The 23,879-nt window shown below is 33.4% G+C and overlaps 1 protein-coding gene across 1 annotated transcript in view; it reads left to right on the top strand.

Moving 5' to 3' along the window:
- Positions 1-22,737, top strand: part of LOC102512911 (zinc finger protein 569) — a 34,907-nt gene extending 12,170 nt beyond the window's left edge. Inside the window, 5 exon segments of the mRNA XM_032487984.1 lie at positions 1,396-1,453; positions 11,385-11,583; positions 11,899-11,939; positions 11,941-11,995; positions 19,469-22,737. Coding sequence (XP_032343875.1) covers positions 1,396-1,453; positions 11,385-11,583; positions 11,899-11,939; positions 11,941-11,995; positions 19,469-21,279 — 2,164 coding nt within the window. The 3' untranslated portion in view covers positions 21,280-22,737.
- Positions 22,738-23,879: the final 1,142 nt, after the last annotated feature.

The following is a 23,879-nucleotide window of genomic DNA, read 5'->3' on the forward strand; positions in this document are numbered from 1 at the left end:
AGGGGGAAAGAAATTTAAAAATGCTATTGCAAAATGATAAATGCCACGTGTTGGGTGAGCTCATGAGATATAGGAGTAAGACAGATACAAATAGAGGGATATCCCAATCAAGGGATAAAGTAGTGCTTAATTTGACTTCTTTAAAGACAAGAAAAGCCTTGGTCAAGTGAAAGATGGAGCTTATCACTAATCAGGAATTGATTTCCTTGTAGAGGGAAATGATAATGCAGTAGCTTGAAAGAGAGTGAATGCACTATGGTTTTAAAGAAGGGCAGGTAGCTATAAATGGTCATCCCCAATCATGTGATTTAAACGTATTGTCAAATGGGATGTTAGGATCTGGAATCCAGGGACATGTGGGAATAGTGGAGAGAAGATTAGAGAAAAGTTGGGGTGGTAGTGGAGAGAAAATACTCATTTATCCACCATGGAGCCATTTCGCCAGTGTGTAAGCTAGCTCAAGCTATGTGGGGGATTGCTTTTGGGAAATGCAGCCAGTGGTAGGGCTCTCAGTGATTTTGAGGTTTTTAGCAAAATTTGGAATCAAGCAAACAGGGATGGTGGTGGTGGTGGTGGTGGTGGTGGTGGTGGTGATGATGATGATAATGATAATGATAATGATACAGATGCCCAAGTTGTTACATGTATTTGAAGGGTATCAGAGCTCATTTCAGGAAGTATGCATAATAGTTCAGAAACTGAACAAATGGATATCCGTCAGTAACTTCAAAGCAAAGAAGGGGAGAGGTGGAGAGGGAAGGGGGCGGTGAAAAGAGTGAAGGGGCTCAAAAAGTACAAACTTCTAGTTATAAAATTAAAAGTCATGGGGATGCAACGTATAGCATGGTGACTATAGTTAATGATAGACTATTGACTATTTGAAAGTTGCTGAGAGAGTAGATTTTTTTTTTCTTACCACTGTCAATAATATCTCATACACATCACTCACACACATTTCTCCTTATGTCTTCCTCAGAATATAATTATGTCACCATTTGAGTTAAATTCCCATTTAGTTTGTACTTAAATATTCCTTTTTAAATGTCTCAATACATTAAAATACCCTAGGTGTGTTGTCAGTTCCATAATCTTCTTTGTGATTGGCTTTCATGAAGCTGCTTCATGGGAACTGCTTCTTCTCTGATACAGAGCTATTAATAAATTCATGGGGCATCCCCTTCATATGTACTCCCCTTCCTATCCACCGTATGCCTGAGCTCCACATAATGATAGTAGTCATCTCTATACCTGTCAGCACCTCTGGGGAATGTATATTCTTGGCCTTTCTGATCCAAGCATCATTTTGCTATAGAGTGACTGTTAGTCTACCTTGTGGTACAGGTTTCTGAAACCACAAAGCAAGACTTGTCTGATGGCTTTTGTTCTCCTCTCCAGCTCTGCCTTCTCAGGCCCAGTCCATTCCCAGAAAGAAGAGGAAATGACTGACTCCCAGGTAAGTTTTAATGAACGTTATTTGTTCCCTTCCTTATTTTCAGTGCCCTTTAAGGGTATTGCGGTAATCCATATGGTAAACTGGAAAATCCTATACAGATAAAACATAGTTTCAGAGGAAATAAATTTGGAAGATTAAGACCAAGAAAGAGTTAAAATATGATTATGCATTCATTCAGAGAGATTAAAGTTGGGCTTCAATTTTGAATTTTGTTGTTATAGGTAAAGCAGATGCATAATTTGCATTGTACATAAGGATAAAATGAAGATTTATTAGCAGAAGTAAGTTTTACATTGGCACCTAGGTCAGTGAATACATTATAGTGTGACTTCCTGTAGTTGATAAACTCAGCTTTTCTGATGGTCTGCTTTGATCAAGAACAAAGCAAAGATTATATGTAAAGATAGCTCAGCGTTGGAAAGAATGCAAATGAACATCAGTGGAAAAAAAAAAAAGATAAGTTATACTATTTCATGCACTGGGATACTACCCACCTCACCACCCACCCCCCACACACGCAAAGCAGATTGCTGCTGCTTAAACAGCATAGTTAAATTCACAAACGTGAAGTGAGAGAAACCAGAAACAAGAGTACATTCTGTGTGGTTCCATTTATATAAAATTGAAAACTGGAAAAACTGATCTCTGTGAGAGAGAATAGTGGTTACCCCTGAGGAGGTATTTACTGGGAAGGGACATGATGGAGTCTCCTAGTGTGCTGAAAATCTTCTGTATTTTGACTTAAGTGGTGGGTAAACAAATACATAAATGTATAAAAATGTCTCATTTGTACACTCAAAATGAGTGCATTTTACTACATTCTATGCATGTCATACCTCCTTTTTAAAAAAGCCCTAGAATATCTGAAGAAATAGGTGGAATATGTCTTTCAGGTGACCCTATATAATTATTTTCTTCCATGTGCATTTGCTATAGATTTGGCCACAATCTAATCATTTCTGGTAAATTCTTATAATTTTAGCCCACTAGAATGTGAACAGAGTGTATCTTTTATTTGGTTTACTGCTGTATCTCCAACCCCTAGAGCATTGGCTTGGTATATGTGGTTTTTGTGAATATTTGTGGTTTTAATGAATTGAATCCATTGTTCCTTACTTCTTTATTTTACTCTCAGAATAAGTAAAATCTGCCTTATCTTCAAGGATATTTCCTTTTCCTCAGAATCTCATCCTTTTTCTTCAAACTTCCTTTGGAATCTTTCTCTTTCAGTTTTGTCCGGCTCTCTTAGCTGCTAAACAGATCTCACTTTACTGCCTTTTCACTCTTAGCTCAAAGCTTTGCTATACTGAGATAGATAATGTATTTCTTTGACCAAGTGCCCCTATCTAGTATCTCTGGATCTCTAGTATTTTCCTCAAACTGAGTTAGTTTTCAAAGTGAACACACCTGTGTAACTAGCAGAAGCACTGAATCAAGAAATAGAGCTTTACCCTAACACCCATTAAACTCCTCCTACACCTTTCCAAGTCATTATCCCCATGCCAGGGGTAACCACTGTTCAGTTTATATTACCATAGGTCATTTCTGTCTGTGTTTTAACTTTATGTGATCTATGTACTTTGTGTCTGGCTTCTTTTGCTTAATATTTTGTCAGATTCATGTCGAATTGTTGTATGTAGCTACAGTTTAGTTAATCTCATTACTTTATATCATTCAATTATGTGAATAAACCATAATTTTAGGTATCCATTCTATTACTGATTAGCATTTGGGTAGTTTTTATTTGAAGATAATTAAAACATTGTTCCTATGAACTTTCTTAGATTTTTGTTGCACATATATGCACATTTCTTTCTACCAAAGTAGAATTGCTGAATCATAAGTTATGCTTTTATGGGTAAATCAGAAGTTACCTTTTATGATACTGCCAAATAGTTTTCCAAAGTGGTTGTCCAAAATTATACTTTTAACAATATATTAGCATTCTGAGTTACTCCAGGACAGCCATTTTGAATGTATTTTCTACAGTTACTAAAGCTTGGGTTTTTTTGGCATAATATCAAACTCATAGGCAATAAAAGGGAAGCTCAACTAAATATGAGTACATAACAATTACATTCTCCTTTTTTGATACAATCATCATATAAATTGGCAAAACTTGACAACAGTTTCAGTAACAGTTATGGCGGACCTAATCTGGTATTTAAATACATATTTATAAACCAAATTATAATCCAGTGGAAAACTGCATATAGGACATGAAAAAGAAATCCACAGTTGGAAAAATTAAAAAGAAGAAATACTCAATAAAAATTGCAAATAATAGTAAAACTAATTTCTATTGTTTGATACAAGTTTTACATGGATTATCCTATGTAGTTTCCATAAGGAGTATATTTTCTTTTTTTTCCCACGAGTTAGGAAATTAGCACAGAAAAATTAAGATTATAGGTAAAGGTGTAGTAGAATCAGGATTTAGTCCCAGGTGGTGTAACTGTGAAGCCTGTAACCTTAACCACCATCCTGTGTGGTCTTAGCCTCCCTCATTATTAATGAAATGCAAATAAAATGATTTTTAAAACATAATCATCAGATTAGTCCCATTTTTAAAAAGTTCATTATATCTCAGAACCGATCACTTGTCAACATTTCCAAGGATCTTGTTATAACCCAGGCCATATCATCTTTTACCTGGAAGAACTTCAGTAACTGTTTGTTAATCTCTCTGAATACATTCTTGACCATCTATACTATAGTCCATTCTCCAGAGAACAACCAAAGTGAAGATTTTAAAATGTGAGGCATTAACTTCTCCACTTAAAATCGCCTAATGGCTTCCCATTACACTTGGAATAAAATTCAGATTTCTTACTGTCCTTTACAGAACCCTTCATGGTATGCCTTCTGCCTGTGTCTTTATCATTATCTTGTGCTACACCCTCCCTCATTCACTGTCTTTCAGCTTTTTCCACACTTGCAATGGAGTTTATCCCTTCCTTGGAGGCTTTTGAACATGCTATTAAAGCTAGCAGAAAAGACTAAAGTTCCGACTCAGTTCCCTCTCACTCAGCCCTTTTGCTCTATTCAAATTTTAGGGAGGACAGTTTGCATTACTCAGCTTACTGATTCAGATATCAATGTCATGTAGAAGTACCCTCACATAGTGTTCAGCCAAATGTCTGGGCAACTTGTGAGCCAGTCAAGTTGACACATAAGAGTAACCATTGCACTATCTTATTTTATCTTACATATTCACTTGTTTATGTTTTCATTTATTTCCCCCAACTAGTATATACATCCCAAGAGGACCAGAACTTATATCGTTCTTACTGCTATATCCTTAGGCTCTAAACCAGTGCTGTGCACATTTCAGTAACTTATTGGCTAAAAAACCCATAACTCCAGGGCTCAATTAAGAATTATTTTCTCATTCTCTTCAGTGGCAGTTAATATTCATAATGAAAACTTCAACTACTATTAGACCCTCAAATTAGTCTTTGAGCTATCAAAAAAGTTTCAATTAATTAATTCTCTTGTCCTATTGCTTTAACAAGTAGTGGAAATAGAAGAGTTGGGATTTAGGAGGTATTGCTAAGACTGAATGAAATGAACTTATTGACACATTGTACCTAGGTGTTGGAGTAGAAGTAGGAATGAAAACTTATTATTACAGTTCTGTTTTTGGAAAAAAGTGGTTAGTGTTGCCATTAACCAGGATAGAAAAAGTTAATAGCAAAAATTCCTGAATATTATGTTATTACACATAAATCTAATATGGAATAGGTAATGTTACCTGAAATAGTTAACTACCAGTGGCAAACTACTAATTGGATTCTAGGTAGTATATGATAATTAGAAAAGCAAAATTTTCTGTTAGAGAAGAGTATAGTTTTTCAGTCTATCAAAACATCCAAGATTCATTAAAGTTTAAATTTGTTAAAAGTTTTTTAAAAAGGAAAAGGCTATTCATTAATATCAGGTAAGATAAGATTCAAGACAGTAAGCTTTAAACAAAGAACAGTGCTTTAAAATGAAGAGTGCAGTAGATAATAGAGATAAATGGTTAAGACTACTTCTATACCAAATAAACTGCAGAAAATTTACTGTAATACTGTGAAAAATAAGAAGAAACATATCAGTAGGAAACTTTAATTGATCTGTGTTAGCTCATGATAGACACATAAGGTAGACAACAAAATAAACATAACTACCAATAACAATTTGACAGAGCTAATTGATTGTCGTGTTATAGCCTGGAAACAACATCCCTTTTTTAGATATGGAAAAACTAAAAGACTGACCATATATTAGGACTGAATGAAAGTAAATTTCAAAAGTACAAACTGTGCATGTTCCACAGTGCAATTAAATAGGAAGTTAATAATAAAAATTCAAAAAGAAGACACTCCCACATGGAAATTTTAAAACTAGCATAAGCAATTCAGATCAAGAGAGATTAAAAATTTATGTTACAGAACATCTAAGAAAGTAATGCACAGAAGAAAACCTACAGGCTGAATAATAATGTTAATAAATATAAATAAAATGAACAAAATATAGAGCTCTAGAAATTAGAAACAACATGAGAAAATAAAGAAGGAATTGGTAAGAATAAAATTGAAGTCAGTGGGTTCACAAATTGAACCAATAAAGAGCTGCTTTTTCTTCCATCTCTCTGTCTTCTCTCATCCTTTTATTATTTTAAAATCTAAGAACAGAGAGGGAATAGAATAAACAACCACATACCGAATACCTGGAATTAGCATATTTTAATATTTTGTCATTTTTGCTTTGAGATTGTTTTTCAATAAATAATTAATTACAGATACTCTGTCCCCAGAGGCAATCACTCCCATGAATGTTATGTATATCAATAGAGTCCATGGTTTTACATTTTTATCACAGCAATTTGTGTATATACATATTATATAATGTTGCTCTGTGTTTTAGATTTCTAAGTAACTGGAAACATAATGGACTGACAGTTCTGCAACTCACTTTTCTTTACTCCATATTGTTTTCAAGACATATTCATGTTAATATGTGTTCCTGACTTTGTCTTTTTCCTTTGTTTTGTTTTTCCTTGTCAGTAGCACTCTATCTTAATCACCCTGTCTTTATTATAATAAATCTTGGTATTTGATAATGAAAACAAATCCTCCACCTTTGTTCTTTTTCAGCATTGCTGTAGCTCTTTATGGTGAATTGTATTTCCTTATAAATTTTAGAATTAGTCAATTTCCACAATTAAAACTACTGAGATTTTTGTTTTGAATTGAATTGCATTATGTTTACAAATATATCAACTGCAAATACGATTTTCATCATTTTGAATTCCCATGGCTGCTTTTATTCTTGCATTATTTCAAGTTCTGAATGTTCAGTGTAATGCTGAATAAATATAGTGGCAGTCATCTCTGTTTCGTTCTTAGTCTTAGGAGTAATACCTTGAATGATTCACCACTAAGTATGATTATTTTGTGAGTTTTTTCTTAATATGCTTTCAAATAAAGGAGATTTCCTTTTATTCCTAGCCTGCTAAGAGGGTCTGTTATGAATTGGTATTAGTTGTGTCAAATAATTTTCTTATGTATATGATCTTGATCAAATAATTTTTCTTCTTTTTGAATTAATTTGGTTAATGAAAGTGATACATTTTTTATTGAAGTATAGTTGATTTACAATATTGTGTTGGTTTCAGGTGTACAGCAAAGTGATTCAGTTACATATATATTTTTTTCAGATTATTGTTCACTATAGGTTATTACAAGATATTGAATATAATTCCCTGTGCTTTACTAGAAACCCTTGTTGCTTATCTATTTTATGCATAGTAGTTTGTATGAGTTAATCCCATAATCCTAATTTGTCCCTCCCCTTCTCCATCCCCTCTTTGGTAACTGTAAGTTTGTTTTCTATGTCCGTAAGTCTGGTTCTGTTTTGTGTATAGATTCATTTGTATTATTTTTTAGATTCCACATATAAGTGATACCATATAATATTTGTCTTTCTCTGTCTGACTTACTTCACTTAGTATTCTCTAGGTCTGTCCTTGTTGCTGCAAATGGCAATATTTCATTCTTTTTAGGGTTGAGTAATATTCCATTGTATATATATACACACATCTTCTTTATCCAGTCATCTGTCAGTGGGCATTTAGGTTGCTTTCATGTCATGGTTATTGTAAATAGTGCTGCTATGAACATTGGGGTGCATTTATCTTTTCAAATTAGAGTGTTCTCCACTTTGGTAAGAGTTTCTATGATAAATGGATGTTGAATGTTATCAAGTGCTTTTTCTGCATCTATTGAGATGATCGTGTGTTTTTGTCTTTTCTTTTATTGCTGTGGTGTATCACATTGATTGATTTGCATATGTTGTACCATCTTTGTGACCCTGGGATGAATCCAACTTAATCATGATGTATGATTTTTTTTAATGTTTCGTTGGATTTGGTTTGCTAGTATTTTGTTGAAAAATTTTGCATCTGTATTCATTAGAGATAACTGGTTTTTTTAGATTTCTTTTTTGTAGTGTCCTTATCTGGCTTTGGTAGCAGGGTAATGTTGGCCTTGTAAAAATGAGCTTGGGAGTGTTCCCTCCACTTCAGTGTTGTTTTTTTTTTTTAATTTGAGAAAGATTGGCATCAATTCATTTTTAAATATTTGGCAGAATTCACCAGGGAAGCCATCTAGTCTTGGGCTTTTCTTTTTTTTGGAAGGAGAGGAGGATTTTCTTTATTGGAAAATTTTGATTACTAATTCAGTCTCCTTACTCATACTGGTCTGGTCTGCTTTTCTGTTTCTTCATAATTCAGTCTTGGTAGGATTTATCCATTTCTTCTAGGTTATCCACTTTGTTAGCATAGTTCATAGTAGTCTCTCCTTTGTATCTGTGATATCAGTTGTAGTATCTCTTTCATTTCTGATTCTATTTGACTCTTCTCACTTTTTTTTATTTGTAGAGCTAAAGGTTTGTCAATTTTGTTTCTGGGTTTGTTTTGCTTTTTGGTTTGTGTGTGGGTTTTTTTTTTTTCCCTTCCCCAAATCAGGTTGTATTTCATTGGTCTTTTCTGTTGTTTTTCTGGTCTATATCACTTATTTCTGCTCTGATCTTTATTATTTCCTTCCTTCTGTTAACTTTGGGCTTAGTTTTATTCTTGTTTTTCTAGTTTCTTAAGTGTAAAATTAGATGGTTTATTTGAGAGCTTTCTTTTTTCTTAATACAGGCATTCATCACTCTTGTAACTACTTTTGCTACATCTGTGTGTTTTGATTTGTTGTGTTTCTATTTTCATTTGTTTCAAGATATATTTTGATTTCCCTTGTGATTTCTTCTTTGACTCAGTAGTTGTTCAGGAGTTTGTTGTTTAATTTCCTTATATTTGAGAATTTTCCAGCTTTGCTCCTTTTATTGATTTCTAGTTTTATTCCATTGTGGTCAGAAATTACACTTGGTATGAACTGACTTTTCTTGTGTCCTATCATATGATCTATCCTAAGGAATGTTCTTTGTACACTTGAGAAGAGTATACTGCTGCTTTTGGGTGCTTTATTCTGTAGATGTCTGTTAGGGCCATACGGTCTAAAACGTAGTTCAAATCTAACATTTCCCTGTTTGACTTTCTGTTTGGATGATCTATCCATGGTTAAAAGTGGAGTATTGAAATCCCCTACTATTATTGTATTCCTGTCTATTTCTCCCTTTAGATCATTAGTATTTACTTATTTAATATATTTAAGCACTCTCATGTTGAGTACATATATGATTGTTATATCTTCTTGATAAATTGTCCCCTTTATTATTATGTAACACCTTTCTTTGTCTCTTGTTACAGTTTTTGATTTAAAGTATTTCATCTGATATGAATATAGCTAATCCTGGTGTCTCTTGGTTTCCACTTGCATGAATATCTTTTGCTATTCCTTCCCTTTGAGACTATGTATGTTCTTAAAGTGGAATTGAGTCCCTTTTAGGCAGCATATGGTTATTTTTTTTTTTCAAATCCATCCAGCCACTCTGTGCCTTTTGATTGGAGGATTTAAATATTGATAGGTAAGGCCTTATTAATGATATCTTATTAACTTTTTTCTGGCTTATTGGAGTTCCCTTGTACTTTTCTTTCTCTTGCTGCCTTCCTTTGTGAATTGATGATTTTCCGTAGTGGTATGCTTCCATTCCCTTCTTTTTTTTGTTTGTGAATCTGTTATAGGTTCCGTTTTGTGGTTACCATGAATCTTACGTAAAACATCTTGTAGATAAGCCGGTGTTATGCTGATAATCACTTAACTTTGACTGCATGGAAATACTCAACCCTTTTACTCCTCCTCCCCTATTTTTACATTTTAGTGTCTTAATTTACCTCTTTTTAATTGTGTTTTCATTAACAAATTACTGTAGTTGTAGTTTTTTAATACTCTCGTCATTTAACCTTTATACTAGAGTTAAGTGGTTAATACACCTCCATATTACAGTATTAGAGATTTTGGAATTTGACTCTATATGTACCTTTATCAGTGTGTTATATATTTTTATATGTTCTCATGCTATTAATTAGCACCCTTTCATTTTAGCTTGAAGAACTCTGTTTAGCATTTCTTGTAAGGTAGGTCTAGTGATGAACATCCTCAGTGTGTGTTTAAAAAGTCTTTATTTCTCCAGACATCTTTGGTGGATAGGGTGTTCATGTTTTGTGGAGTTTTTTTCTTTCAATACTTTGAATATATCATCCCATTCTCCCCTGGCTTAGAAAGTTTCTGCTAAAAAATCCATACTGAGTCTAATGGGGATTTTCTGCTTTTTTCTTGCTAATTTTAAGATTCTTTCTTTGCTTTGATTTTTGACATTATAAAGTGTCTTGCAGAGGATCTCTTTATATTTAGTTTGGTGACCTGTGAGCTTCATGAACTTGGATATCCAAATCTCTCTCCAGATTTGGGAAGTCCTCAGCTTTTACTTCATTGAATACAGTTTGTGCCTCTGTTCTCTCTCTATTCACATTTTGAGACTCCCAGAATGTGAATATTCTTTAAAGTCATGGAACCCCATAATTCATGTATGGTTTCTTCACTCTTTCATTCTTTCTTCTCCTTTGACTGGATAATTCAAAATTCTGATCTTTTAAGTCAGAGGTTCTTTCTTCTGCTTGATCTATTCTGATATTGATGTTCTCTTTTGCATTTTTTATTTCATTCACTGTGTTCTTCAGCTCCAGAATTTCTTTTTTTAAAAAAATTTAACAGTAATTCTTTATTTTCATCAAAGTTAGAGTTAACATTTACCATGTTGTTTCTTTTATTTTCCCAGAATTTTTCTTTGATTCTTTTTTATAATTTCTATCTCTTTGTTAAACTTTTCATTTTGTTTGTGTATTACTTTTCTTGGTTTGATTGAATTATATTTCTGTTTTCTTGTAGTTCATTGATTATCCTTAAAACAACTATTTTGAATTCTTTATTGAATGTCTTGAAAATCTCCATGTCTTTTGGATCAGCTATGGAAGATTATTGTGATCCTCTTGTGCTATTGTGTTTCCTTGATTATTCATGTTTCTTGAAGTTTTGCATTGCTGTCTTCACCTGCAGTCACCTCCTCCAGTCCTTGCTTACTGCCTCAGGAGAAAAGTATCTTCCATCAGCCCTATGGATTCTGAGACCTTCTCAGAACTTCTATGGATAAACCTGCTCTACTCTACTCTCTCCCTCTTATGGCAGGATTCTTAAGATTGTATGACTTCTCCCAATCCTGCAACACACTAGGCAGGTTGCTGAGAGCCTTCCTTTTGTTTCCCCCATTTTTTATATTCAGTATAAATTGGTACCCAAGATCCCTTTAACTCACAGTATTAAAGATATGTGCTTACTAGATGAATGAACATAAACTGACAGGCTGCTATTATGTTTTTTCATTTAGACAATAACAAAACCAGGTAAAATTTATTTTATAGCCTCTTATCTTTGTGTACTCTCAGAACAAGTTTCAATATTTTTTGTCCAGAACATCTAAGATGGATGACTTCAGATTGAGTGGGAGTATGTTACAGGAAACAGTGACATTCAAAGATGTGGCTATTGACTTCACTCAGGAAGAGTGGCAGCAATTGGATCCTGCTCAGAGGAACCTGTACCGGAATGTGATGCTAGAAAACTATAACAACTTAATCACAGTGGGTAAGGGTAGTTTCCTGTACAACTCAAATTCTGGGAGTAAAGTACCCTTTTTTCTTCAGGTGTTTCTGAAATGTGTGGAACCAGAAACATTACACTTAAGTGTGGCCTTTAGATGCCTTTGTTCACATGATTGTGCATGCTGCAGCTTTCAGAGCAAAATGTCATCCTTGGTTATGTTTCAGAAGGCAGCATCCCCAGAAATCATACTTATCTTGTCCTTTAGGAAGCCAAATTTCCCTGGGCTAGCCTCAATTTTTGAATGATTCTTTGTTCCTAGTATTTATGCCCAGATCTTATGTCACTTCCCTTTGACAGGATGTCCATTCACCAAACCTGATGTGATTTTCAAGTTGGAAGCAAGAAGAAGAACCATGGGTGGTGGAGGAAGAAGTGTTAAAGAGACATTGTCCAGGTTAGTGGGAGGGAACCATACAGATGAGTAGGGGCCAGAACCCTTTAATGGTTAATCTGTAAGTTGTTGATCTCCCTGAAATGTTCTTCAGTGGTATTTTTTTTAAGGCTGTACAATTTTATAATGACAATTGATGTGAATTCTTTATATACCTACAATGTCATTTCTAGATAACTTTCTTAAATTCTTTCCTCAAAGCTTCTTTTCTCAGAACCTGAAAGATCAGTCAGCTTTCTTACCTGTGTGCTAGATATCAGCATTTCCTAATTCATTCCAGTTTTACTTTGATAATCATTCTAGTATTAGCATCTTCAGTCTTCTGCCCACTGTTTTACATTGGATCCTTTCCTTTTGTGTTCAGATATTCATAGAACTGTAATTGAAAGTCAGTGCTGATTTTCTGCTACCTCTAATTTTCTGCTACCTCTCATTTTCTGCTACATTTGTCAGGTATATATACATGTGCTTGTTTGTGTGTGACATAGGTGTATACATATGTAAATATATATGCATACATACATATAGATGCACCCACATATATACATATACATGCATACACATACATACGTATATTTCTAACTTGATAGATATTGCAGTGTCTTTTTTCCCCTTCAAAGAGATTATAACAATTTATATTTCTACTAACAATTTCTGCAACATAGGTTTATTAGCACTTCTTAAATCTTTGCCAATTTGATAAGTGAAAAATAACTTACTATGGTGTGAATTTGCATTTCCTTTATTATAAGTGAAGACAAGCATCTTTTCATATGTTTAAAATCTATCTATATTTCTTTCTTATGAACAGTTTGGGTTTCATGCTCTTTTTTCTGTTGAATTCTTAATTTGTATGAACCCTTAACATGTTAAAGTGATCAGCCCTTTCTCTCTCATCTTTTTCTAGTTTTTTTCCTCCCGTTGTCATTGCTTTTTGAAGTACTTTTTGCAACTTGAGTTTAGAGTTCATAGAATCAAAATAACAATCTTTTCTTATAGGAGATTATCATATGGATTTTTTCCTTTTATGTATATGGTTGAATATTATTTACATATTTATTAATGCCTCATCCTCATTTTTGCTCTGAATTTAAATAATTATTCTAACTCAGCCTTTCAAGTCAGTGTTACACTAGTTTCATAAATAATATTTGGAAGGTTTCCTTCCTGTTCTAGAACATTTATATAACATTGGCATAAAACTCCCTTAAGATTTTTGTTTAAGGGGGCCAGCGTATAGGTTGGTGATAAGAGTGTGTGCTTAGCATGCATGAGGTCCTGGATTCAGTCCCTGGTACCTCCATTAAAAATAAATAAATAAACCTAATTACCCACCCCCCAAATAAAGTAATATTAGTAATAAAACAAACAAACATACAAAAAAGTCAAAAAATTTTGGTTTATCTTACCTGTTGAAGTTATGGATTTTGTGGATTATTTGGACCCTGTGGATTTTTGAGGGAAGTTTCTTTGACAGCTTTTTCCCATTTTTACTTTTATAACTTTTCTATATAGGTGGTTATGTCTCTCTTGGCAATAGTTTTTGATAATAGGTTGTAATTTTCCAGAAAGCTATGCATTTAATCCTGGTTTTCACAGAGTTGAAAAAGGTGATCGCCATGTATATTTAAATTTCCTCTGTATTCTGAAAAGTTTACTATTTATTGATGTTCCTGGACCATCTGTTATTTCTTTTGTTTTTATTTTTTGTTTTTGTAGGGGGTAGGTAATTAGGTGTTTGTTTTTATTTTATTTTATTTTGTTAATGGAGGTACTAGAGATTGAACCCAGGACCATGTGCATGCTAAGCATGCACTCTGTCACTAAGCTCTGCCCTCTCCACAGGGTCATCTGTTATATTTAACAGTTTGTTTCATCTGTATTTTCAAATCTGTTTATATAAAATTACTCATAGTATTGTCTTCTTCCTTATGTCTTCCATTAATTCTGAAACATTCCCAGCATCATCAGATATTGGCTCTCCTTCACTGGCTTAACACTCTACTTCTGAGACTCCTATTAGATAGATGCTTTTTATTTTTTCCTCAATATTTTTTAATTTCCTTTACTATTTTCTACCTCTGTACTCTGTGTTGCTTTCAGAATGATTGCTTCAGATATATCTTCCAGTACTAATTCTCTTTTCAGTTGTGTTTATTCCTCTTTTACACTCATCCATGTTTTTTAGAAAATTTTAGGAGCATTTTTTATTTTTAGAAATTTTTGTTTTTCATTTTTGATGTTTTCTTTTTATGTCTTTCTGGCCTTTGTTAATAATTTCTGTGACTTCTTCAGCTTTGTGTTTTTATCCTTTACTTCTTTAAAAATACTGCTCTTTTATATCCTGTATCTGACAGTTACAGTGTCTTAAGTCCTCAGGTTTAAATATCTTGTTTTTGATGACTCACTTAATGTACTTGCTTCTTCACATGCTTGATGATTGCTGATTCTGAGTTTGAATTTTTTAAATCTTAATTTGCGATAATCTTATTGTCCTAAATTGGGTGTTGCTTTCTTCTGAAGATGATTTGCATGTGTTCCTGGTGGGTTCCAAGAGGCATTGCAAAGAGTATAAGCTGAACGTTCTTTGAAGGTCCTAGCTTTTTGTAGGAACGTCAGTTGAGCTTTATTGATGGCTCAAGGGTCTTACACTTTAGTTAACAGGGCTATTGTTTCCCTAGGTACTCAAGTCAGATCTATTGTCCAGGTTGCTTTCTTTTTTTTTTTTCAATTGAAGTATCATCAGTTACAATGTGTTCATTTCTGGTATACAGTATGATGTTTCAGTCATACATATATATTCTTTTTCATAGTCTTTTTTGTTGTACGTTACTACAAGATCTTGAATATAGTTCCTTGTGCTATACAGAAAAAATTTGGTTTTTTATCTATTTTATGTATAGTAGCCAGTATTTGCAAATTTCAAACTCCCAATTTATCCCTTCCCACCCACTTTTCTCCCAGTAACCTTAAATTTGTTTACTATGTCTGTGAGTCTGTTTCTGTTTTGTAGCCATGTTGCTTTCTAATTCTTTCTCTCAGACCTGGTTTTGGCTAATACTTGTTTTGTTTTTGTTTTGGTCATTTTTTTTGTGTATGCTGCTGGGGTGTGATTGGTGGAGAGTATTGTGGTGTTCTTGGAGATTTATGCTACTTCCGATAAGCCCAGTGATGCATTAGAATTTCTGCTTTATCCATTATCTTGTTTTGCAATATGAGGTTACCCTACTATAATTTTAATACTTATGTAATTAGTCCTTATGTAATTAATACCTCTCTCTCTCTCTCTCTGTCTTTCTTTCTCTCTCTCTCTTTTTCCCCCATTTGCATGGTGTTCCTTGTTTTGTGTTGTTTTATTTTTCTCTTTCATCTCTTTTCTTGATTCTGCTAGTTAATTTTTTAGCTTTTTTGTTTTCTCATTGTTTCTTCTTCATGGATTTATATTTCTGTTTTGAGCTCTTGATTCACAGCTAGTATTTTCATTAAGTTTATTCATTCATGGCAATACCTTTAGTCAGGGTATTCATTTACTATGTCTCATAATTGCTTTAGCTTGTATTTTTGGTTTGCTTTCTTTGTATCATGTTTCTTTTCTTTTTTCTCTTGTAACTTTTTGAGAGATCTGATTCCAGCACCTTCTCAGTTTTGAGTGAGGATAGTTCTTCCTTGACCTGATTTTTTTAAGAAAGATAATATTGGGGAAGGAGAAGGAGTGCTCTGATCTAAAGCAGGGATCCATAAACTATGACCTGTAGGGTCAGCCACTTGTTTTTGTAAATAAAGTTTTGCAACACAGCCACACTCAGTTATTTACATCTTTTTTTTTAACTGTCAGTTTACTTTTTTTTTTTTTTTAACTTTTTTTGTTTTGTTTTAATGGCGGTGCAGGGGATTGAACCCAGGACCTTGTACATGCTAAGCATGCACTCTACCAATGAGCTATACCCAACATTTACATCTTGACTTCTAATACTTTCAGATTACAGAGGCAAAGTTGAATAGTTGTGTCAAAGACTATATAGGACCCACAAAGCCTAAAATATTTACTATCTGATTTTAAAAAAAAGTTTGCCAACTCTTGACGGGTAGCAGTGCATCTGTGCTTCATACTGAAGCCTTCTATTCTATGTGGTTGTGTGAACGTATGTTTAGGCTTTATTTCTTCTCATCCAAAAAGGAACTGCAGCTGCAAGTCTTCTCATACTCTGAATCTTACACTCTCACCCCAACAGACTTCTTCCTAAAAAAGATAGTATTTCAGAGTGTTTCCTTGTTTGGTTCTGGCTTCCTTAAGATACCTTGAGATAACAAGTCTCCTGTTATCAGCCTACACGCCCAAATTTCCATGTTGTAATCACGGGTTACTTAATTCTGCACTTCAAGGTGTAATATCCATTTTGACATTGTCAGCTGCTGGCTCTGCCCAGGATCAGCAAGAGCAGCTGTCTTCTCTTAGAATATTTCTTCCCCTGTTCCACCCTTCACTATATGTGTCAACAGTAACTCATTTATTCTACTTGGGGTTACAGCTACCTCCTAGGATCACTGAAGAATCAATGACTGTTCATTCTTGTTTGTAAAGTAGAAAAGAGATCAGATACTTTTTCATTCCACCATCTTAAAACATGGAGTGTTTTTGCCACATTTGATATTTTGATCTTGTCCTTGCCTCACGTCTGCTTGGATAGTACCTTAAAGACCTGATCGTACCCTCTCCCTCCACATCTTTTACTTTATTGAATTTCCTTTTCCTTGAACTGAGATAATTCAAAAGCTTAAGCTTCGTATTCTGCCTCCTTTTCTACATTTATAATCTGCGACCAAGTCTCTTAACTTTACCTGCATTACAGCTTCACAAGACTTTTTCCTTTACTTTATTCTCAGTCTGGCAGAGAGGGAGAAAAATCTCCGTTTTCGTATCTTGGAGCTAAGCAGCAACTGGGGACTGGATGTCTCCCCTTATGGTACGGTGACTTTCACTTACTCTGTGTTGGAGCCAGTTCATTATCTCTGCATCCCTCTCCCTGGTGTCCGCGATGCTAGAGCCTTTCTGCTCATATTTCTCAAAAGAATGATCTCCTATCTTCTCTAGGGTGGAAGAGTGGTCTTTGTTAGTTTATACCTTTTTCTTTCTTTATTTTGTATTAGTGTGGTTTTGAGTAGTATCAGAGATAGATTCATGTTTTTATTAGACCATATTTAAGCTTAATTTCTCATTCTTTGTTTTATCCTCTGCTCAATACTTACTCCCTAGTCAGTCATGCTAGGGGGCTCTTCCAGTTTTATATTCTAACTCTTTTACCCAGTTTTTACCTTGCTATTGTTTATTCTCATTTTAGTTACTGTTCAGAACAATTTTATTTTTTCACTTTTTAAAATACATAACACATGCTAATAGTTCAAATTTTTTTAAGTACAAAAGGATATATATTGAAAAGTAATTTTTCTTCTCTTACCCATTTCTTCCTCTATGTTGGAAGCCCATAGTATCATTTTCCTTTGAGCTATTACTTACTTGTTTTTTCAAACATTTTTATTGAAACCACTTTAAGTTAATTAATTTGTGGATCACTATCATCTTTGCTGTCAGATGTTCTTTTCCAAGAATGTGGTATGCCTTTTGTCTTAGTTTCCTAGGGCTGCTGTAACAAAATAGAGGCTAGAAATACAAAATCAAGGTGTAAGCTGGCTGTGTTCCCTCTGAAACCTATAGGAGAAGGCTCTTTGCCTCTTTCAGCTTCTGGTATCCCTAGACATTCATTGGCTTGTGGCAGCATAACTGCACTCTGTGTCTGTATCTGTAGTGTTCTCCCTGTGTTTTTGTCTCTCCATGTGGCATTCTTTTTATAAGAACACCAGTCATATTAGATTAGGGGCTACTCCATGTGACCTCATCTTAATGTACTATGTCTGCAACGACCTTATTTTCAAATAACTTCATGGTCTGAGGTACTGGGGATTAAGACTTCAACATATATTTGATGGGGGCAAAAAATTCAACCCATAAAATTTCCATTTTTTTAAATCTTTGTGTGCATTTTAAAGTTTTGAAATAATTTTTGGACAGTTCTTATTAAATTTATTCCTAGATTTTTCATATATTTGTTATTGTAAGTGTAATCTTTTCTTATATTTTCTAAATAGTTGTTTGCATATATGAAGGTTATTGAAACTGAATATTAATTTTCTATACACAGTGAATTTAATTTCTTTTTATAATTTTTCAAGTGACTTTTGATTTTGCAAGTAAGCAGTTTTCAGTGTTGACAAATAATGTTAATTTTACCTTTCCTTTCCAAATTATTATACCTCTGATTTCTCTTATTTAACACAGTACCCTGTACTATAATAATAGTGGTGACAGCACTCCTCTTTTTCTTATTCCTGACTTTAACTTAATGAATGCTTTGGGATTTTTCCCATTAAGTATGCTGTCAGTGGTTAAGTTGTACTGTGCTTTTTCTAATATGTGTCTGTCTAGTTCCATTTTATAAAGGTTTTTTTATGGAAAATAGATGTTGAGTTTTATTATCTTTTTAATATCTTTGGAAATATCTACTTTTTCACCTTTGACTTATTAATGTATTTACTTACAGTAATAGATTTTCCTAATATTGAAGCATACTTATATTCCTGGAAAAAAATCAATATATGTATGATATGCTTATATTTAATGTGCTTCTGGGTCACTTTTTTCTTCTGGGTCATTTTGATATATAGAATTTTTGCATTGATACTCATAAATGAAACTGGTGTATAGTTTGCATTTTTGGTTGTCATTTTTATCATTTATAATTATAAATATTAATTATTATTAATAATATCATTATTAATATTGTTTGTTTCACATAGCAAAAAATGGTAATTCTTTTTTCCTTTTGTAACATTTCACACCGCATTAATGGATGTCTCTTAGATGTTTCTTTAAATCCCAAAGTCAATATCTCTGGGCCTTTCTTATTTGTTTTGTTTTTAGGGGATTTCTTTTCATATTTTTCTTTTTATTTTGTTGACATTGGTCTATAGTTGTTTTCTACATCTTACAGTCAGTTTTGGTAATTTGCATTTTCCAGAAAATTATTTATGTCAGCCATTTTATAAAAGTGTATTTAAATAGAGTCCTGTAAAATACTTTTATGATTTTTTAGCTTCCCGTTTTTGTTTTTCTATCACTATTTCTTCTTACTTTATTTGTACATTCTGCATTCTCTGTTTTATTTTCCAACAGTTTGTTTTTTTCTTTCAGATCCCATTTAGAAGCAATCAAAGCTATTTGTATTCTTAAGTATCTGACTCTACTCATATTTCTTTCCTAGAATTTCGTAAAGCTTAAGAAATAGATATAGGTACCTCAAATTTGATTAATAGGAAACTAGGCCATAAGCCAAAAATCAATCCCAAACATAATTTTTTTGAAATTTTTTGATATAATATTGGAAAAACTTACAAGTGATATTTATTTGCAATCTGTTTTAGGAGAAATATGGGGAATTGATGAGCATCAGAAAATCCAGGACAGACTTTTGACACAACTTGAAGGTAAATTCACAAAAACACTGACTGAAGAAAAAGTCAATGCATGTCATAAGAAATTTGCAAATGCATTTCCTCCAGACTCAGACTTTTTCCCTTCCAGTCACAATCTCTATGAATATGACTTATTTGGAAAGTATTTCGACTATCATAATAATGAGAGAATCCTTATAAGAAAAGAAAATTGTGAATATAATGAGCCTATGAAATCATTTGGCAGTACATTATCCCATTTTGTAGTAACCCCTTTTAAGTGTAATCATTGTGGAAAAGGTTTCGATCAAACCTTGGACCTCATCAGACACCTGAGAATTCATACTGGAGAGAAACCCTATGAATGTAAAAAATGTAGAAAAGCCTTCAGCCACAAGGAAAAACTCATTAAACATCATAAAATTCACAGTAGAGAGCAGTCTTATGAATGTAATGAATGTGGGAAAGCTTTCATTAAAATGTCAAATCTCATTAGACATCAAAGAATCCATACTGGAGAGAAACCTTATGCATGTAAGGAATGTGGGAAATCCTTCAGCCAGAAATCAAATCTCATTGATCACGAAAAAATTCATACTGGAGAGAAACCTTATGAATGTAATGAGTGTGGAAAAGCATTCAGCCAGAAGCAAAGCCTCATTGCACATCAGAAAGTTCATACTGGTGAGAAACCTTATGCATGTAATGAATGTGGTAAAGCCTTCCCTCGAATAGCATCTCTTGCTCTTCATATGAGAAGTCATACAGGAGAGAAACCTTATAAATGTGATAAATGTGGAAAAGCCTTCTCTCAGTTTTCCATGCTTATTATACATGTAAGAATTCATACAGGTGAGAAACCCTATGAATGCAATGAATGTGGAAAATCCTTCTCTCAAAGCTCAGCCCTTACTGTACATATGAGAAGTCATACTGGTGAGAAACCTTATGAATGCAAGGAATGTAGAAAAGCCTTCAGCCACAAGAAGAACTTCATTACACATCAGAAGATTCATACTAGAGAGAAACCTTATGAATGTAATGAATGTGGGAAAGCTTTCATTCAGATGTCAAATCTCGTTAGACACCAGAGAATTCACACTGGAGAAAAACCTTATGTATGTAAGGAATGTGGCAAAGCCTTTAGCCAGAAATCAAATCTCATTGCTCATGAAAAAATTCATTCTGGAGAGAAACCCTATGAATGTAATGAATGTGGTAAAGCCTTCAGCCAAAAGCAAAACTTTATTACGCATCAGAAAGTTCACACTGGAGAGAAACCTTATGATTGTAATGAATGTGGTAAAGCCTTCTCTCAAATTGCTTCCCTTACTCTTCATCTGAGAAGTCACACAGGGGAAAAGCCTTATGAATGTGATAAATGTGGGAAAGCCTTCTCTCAGTGCTCATTGCTTAACTTACATATGAGAAGTCATACAGGTGAGAAGCCCTATGTATGTAATGAATGTGGGAAAGCTTTCTCTCAAAGAACTTCGCTTATTGTGCACATGAGAGGTCATACAGGTGAGAAACCTTATGAATGTAATAAGTGTGGAAAAGCCTTCTCCCAAAGCTCCTCCCTTACTATACATATACGAGGTCATACAGGTGAGAAACCCTTTGACTGTAGTAAATGTGGAAAAGCCTTTTCTCAAATCTCATCTCTTACACTTCATATGAGAAAACATACAGGTGAGAAGCCTTATCATTGTAATGAGTGTGGTAAGGCTTTCAGCCAGAAGTCACACCTTGTTAGACACCAGAGAATTCATACTCATTAGAAATAGAAACCCTGTGAATCTCATGAATATGGAAAAGCCTTCAGAAGGAATTAGCACCTCCTTGTGCATTATGTAATTGGATCTAGAGCAGAAAACTGTGAATGTGGGAAAGCCTTTTGAAGAAGTCACACATTTGTGAAACATGAGAATCTTACCAAGGTGACAAATTGTATTGTGAAAAGATGATCATCAAAAATCTTCAGCAGACATCTTACCTAAGTGATAACATTTACCCAGCATTCTCATTAATATCTGAAACAGGATATTTGCTATTAGTATGTCTACATGCTACTTGAGCTTCTAGCCAATATCTTAAGCAAGAAAAAGAAGATTGGAGAAAAAAAGAAACTATAAAAATAACCTTTTATATGAGAATAGTTAATTAGAAAATGTTGATATAAAATATCTAAGAATAAATAATGAATTATAAGACATATAAAGTTACACAACATTTTGAAGGGCACAAAAGAACACCTGAAAATTTGAGAAAAATAGCATTGTCTGAAAAGACTTGAGATTGTAAAAATATATATATATATATAAAATTTCTCACAAATCTCTATGTTTAAAGTACATCCACTCAAAATTTTTACCAGTTATATTTTAAAAATTTCACAAACTGAATCAAAATTTTACATAGGGAGTTAAAGGACCACTAATGGCTTAAAAAAATGTGAAAGCAAAAGAAAAGACAGACTACTAGATATCATCATATATTTATTTAAAGCTGCTGCCACTTGAACAGTGTGTTCTTGATGAGTAAATAAATCAGTGGAAACAAACTGGGGACTGGAGGAAGGAGATACAGGAATTATGTGTACTATAGTGTTATTGAAACCACTGGGAAAAGGATGGCCTATTCAATAAATGGAAGATTCAACAAAAAATGTTAGCTCTCTACTTTATACCATATACAAAAATAAAACCCAAACAGATTGAAGACAATATAAAATACAAAATTTTATAACTATGATAAAATAGAATAGACTATATTTCTTACTTTAGAGTGACAGGACTTCTTTAAAAACACATAAATACGGAACATTCAATTCTATTTTGGTGTATTGGCTTTAGAAGCACCACATTTGTGCACAGAGATACATGTATCTCGCTGTGTTCGCTGCATCATGGTTTGTATTTACTTTAAATTGGACAGAACAAACATTTCCATTAGTAGAGAGATAGGTCAATACAAGATGATTATTTCTATGAAAACACCACAAAGATACAAATTTGATATATCACTACATTGATACATAATATTGAGAGAAAAAAGCAAATGTACAATGAAGCATGGTGTAACAGTTCTATAAATTTAATATAACAGTGCAAAGTACAGTACTGTGTATTGATCTTGAATACATATGTGACATTGGTTGACTTTTAGGCATTGGAAGGAGTTTTATTTATCTGTAATATTTCTTTAATAAAGAATGAAAGTGGATATGGCAGCAGTAACAAGTCTGGTTGTCAAAATTATGTTGTGGTTTTTTGAAAAAATTCTTTATTGTTTCTCTAAAATAAGAAATAGGTAGAAAAAACCTGTACCTATAGAAACAATTTTTAAATAGATCGTTACTTTGATCAGATACTAACATTTACAGAAAATTATCTTTAATAATACATAAACCAAACCTGAATTAAATAATACTCTCGCTTCATAATGTTAATTAGGATAATACAATTAGGATAATACAAATCAGAAGCGTATAACATTTGTTTGAGGTCAATTTTTAGATTTCTCACTTTTATCTCGAACACAAGTTCCTCCCTATTTGAAAGCAGTGAAGAAACAAAAGAAATACTCAATTGTTGAGATAACTGACTCTCCATTTGGGAAAAAAAAAAAATCACCTGCATTTGGGTTGGTTTTAAATTGAGGGAAAGCGACCATTCATACTGTAAAATGTTATTAATGTTCTAACATATCAAGCCAATGGACAGTTTCCTGTATTAGAGCAGAAGCAATTCCAGTGTATTTCAACAAATATTTCTTTGGTTTCTGGATCCTTAAATGGAGATACAGATGCTGGTAATTTTATGTGTGTCAGGTAAGAGACCAGCATATGTGAAAGTTCATATCTTCCTGTACCACAGCTGTTTTGTATTCAGGCCTTTCAAATATTCATAGTACTCAAAGTTCTTTTTCTGTGAAAAGCCCACTCATGTATTTTGTCTATTTTTTTCTCTACTAGGACTTTAAGAAAATATTTTTATTTAGAAATAATTACAGATTTATAGAAAGTTGAAGAAATAGTACTATAGTACTATTTAGTTTGTGTACCCATATCCAGTTTCCCCTAATGGTAACATTTTACATAACTATAGTAAACATCAAATTTGACACTGGCGATCAACAGACTTTACCAGAGTTCACTGATTTTATATGCACTTGTGTACGTGTGTCTGTGTAGTTCTATTCAGTTTTATCTAGTGTAACTTTGTATAACTACCACCACAATCAAAATACAGAACTTGCAACACTATGGTACCTTGTTCTATCCCTTTATGATCACACCCATCCTTGTTTCATCCCCTTGCTCCCCACTCCTAGTCCCTGCCAACTACTACTCTTCTCCATAATTTTGTCATTATCAGGA

The sequence above is a fragment of the Camelus ferus genome, chromosome 9 (assembly GCF_009834535.1).
Source record: "Camelus ferus isolate YT-003-E chromosome 9, BCGSAC_Cfer_1.0, whole genome shotgun sequence".
Classification (NCBI taxonomy): domain Eukaryota; kingdom Metazoa; phylum Chordata; class Mammalia; order Artiodactyla; family Camelidae; genus Camelus; species Camelus ferus.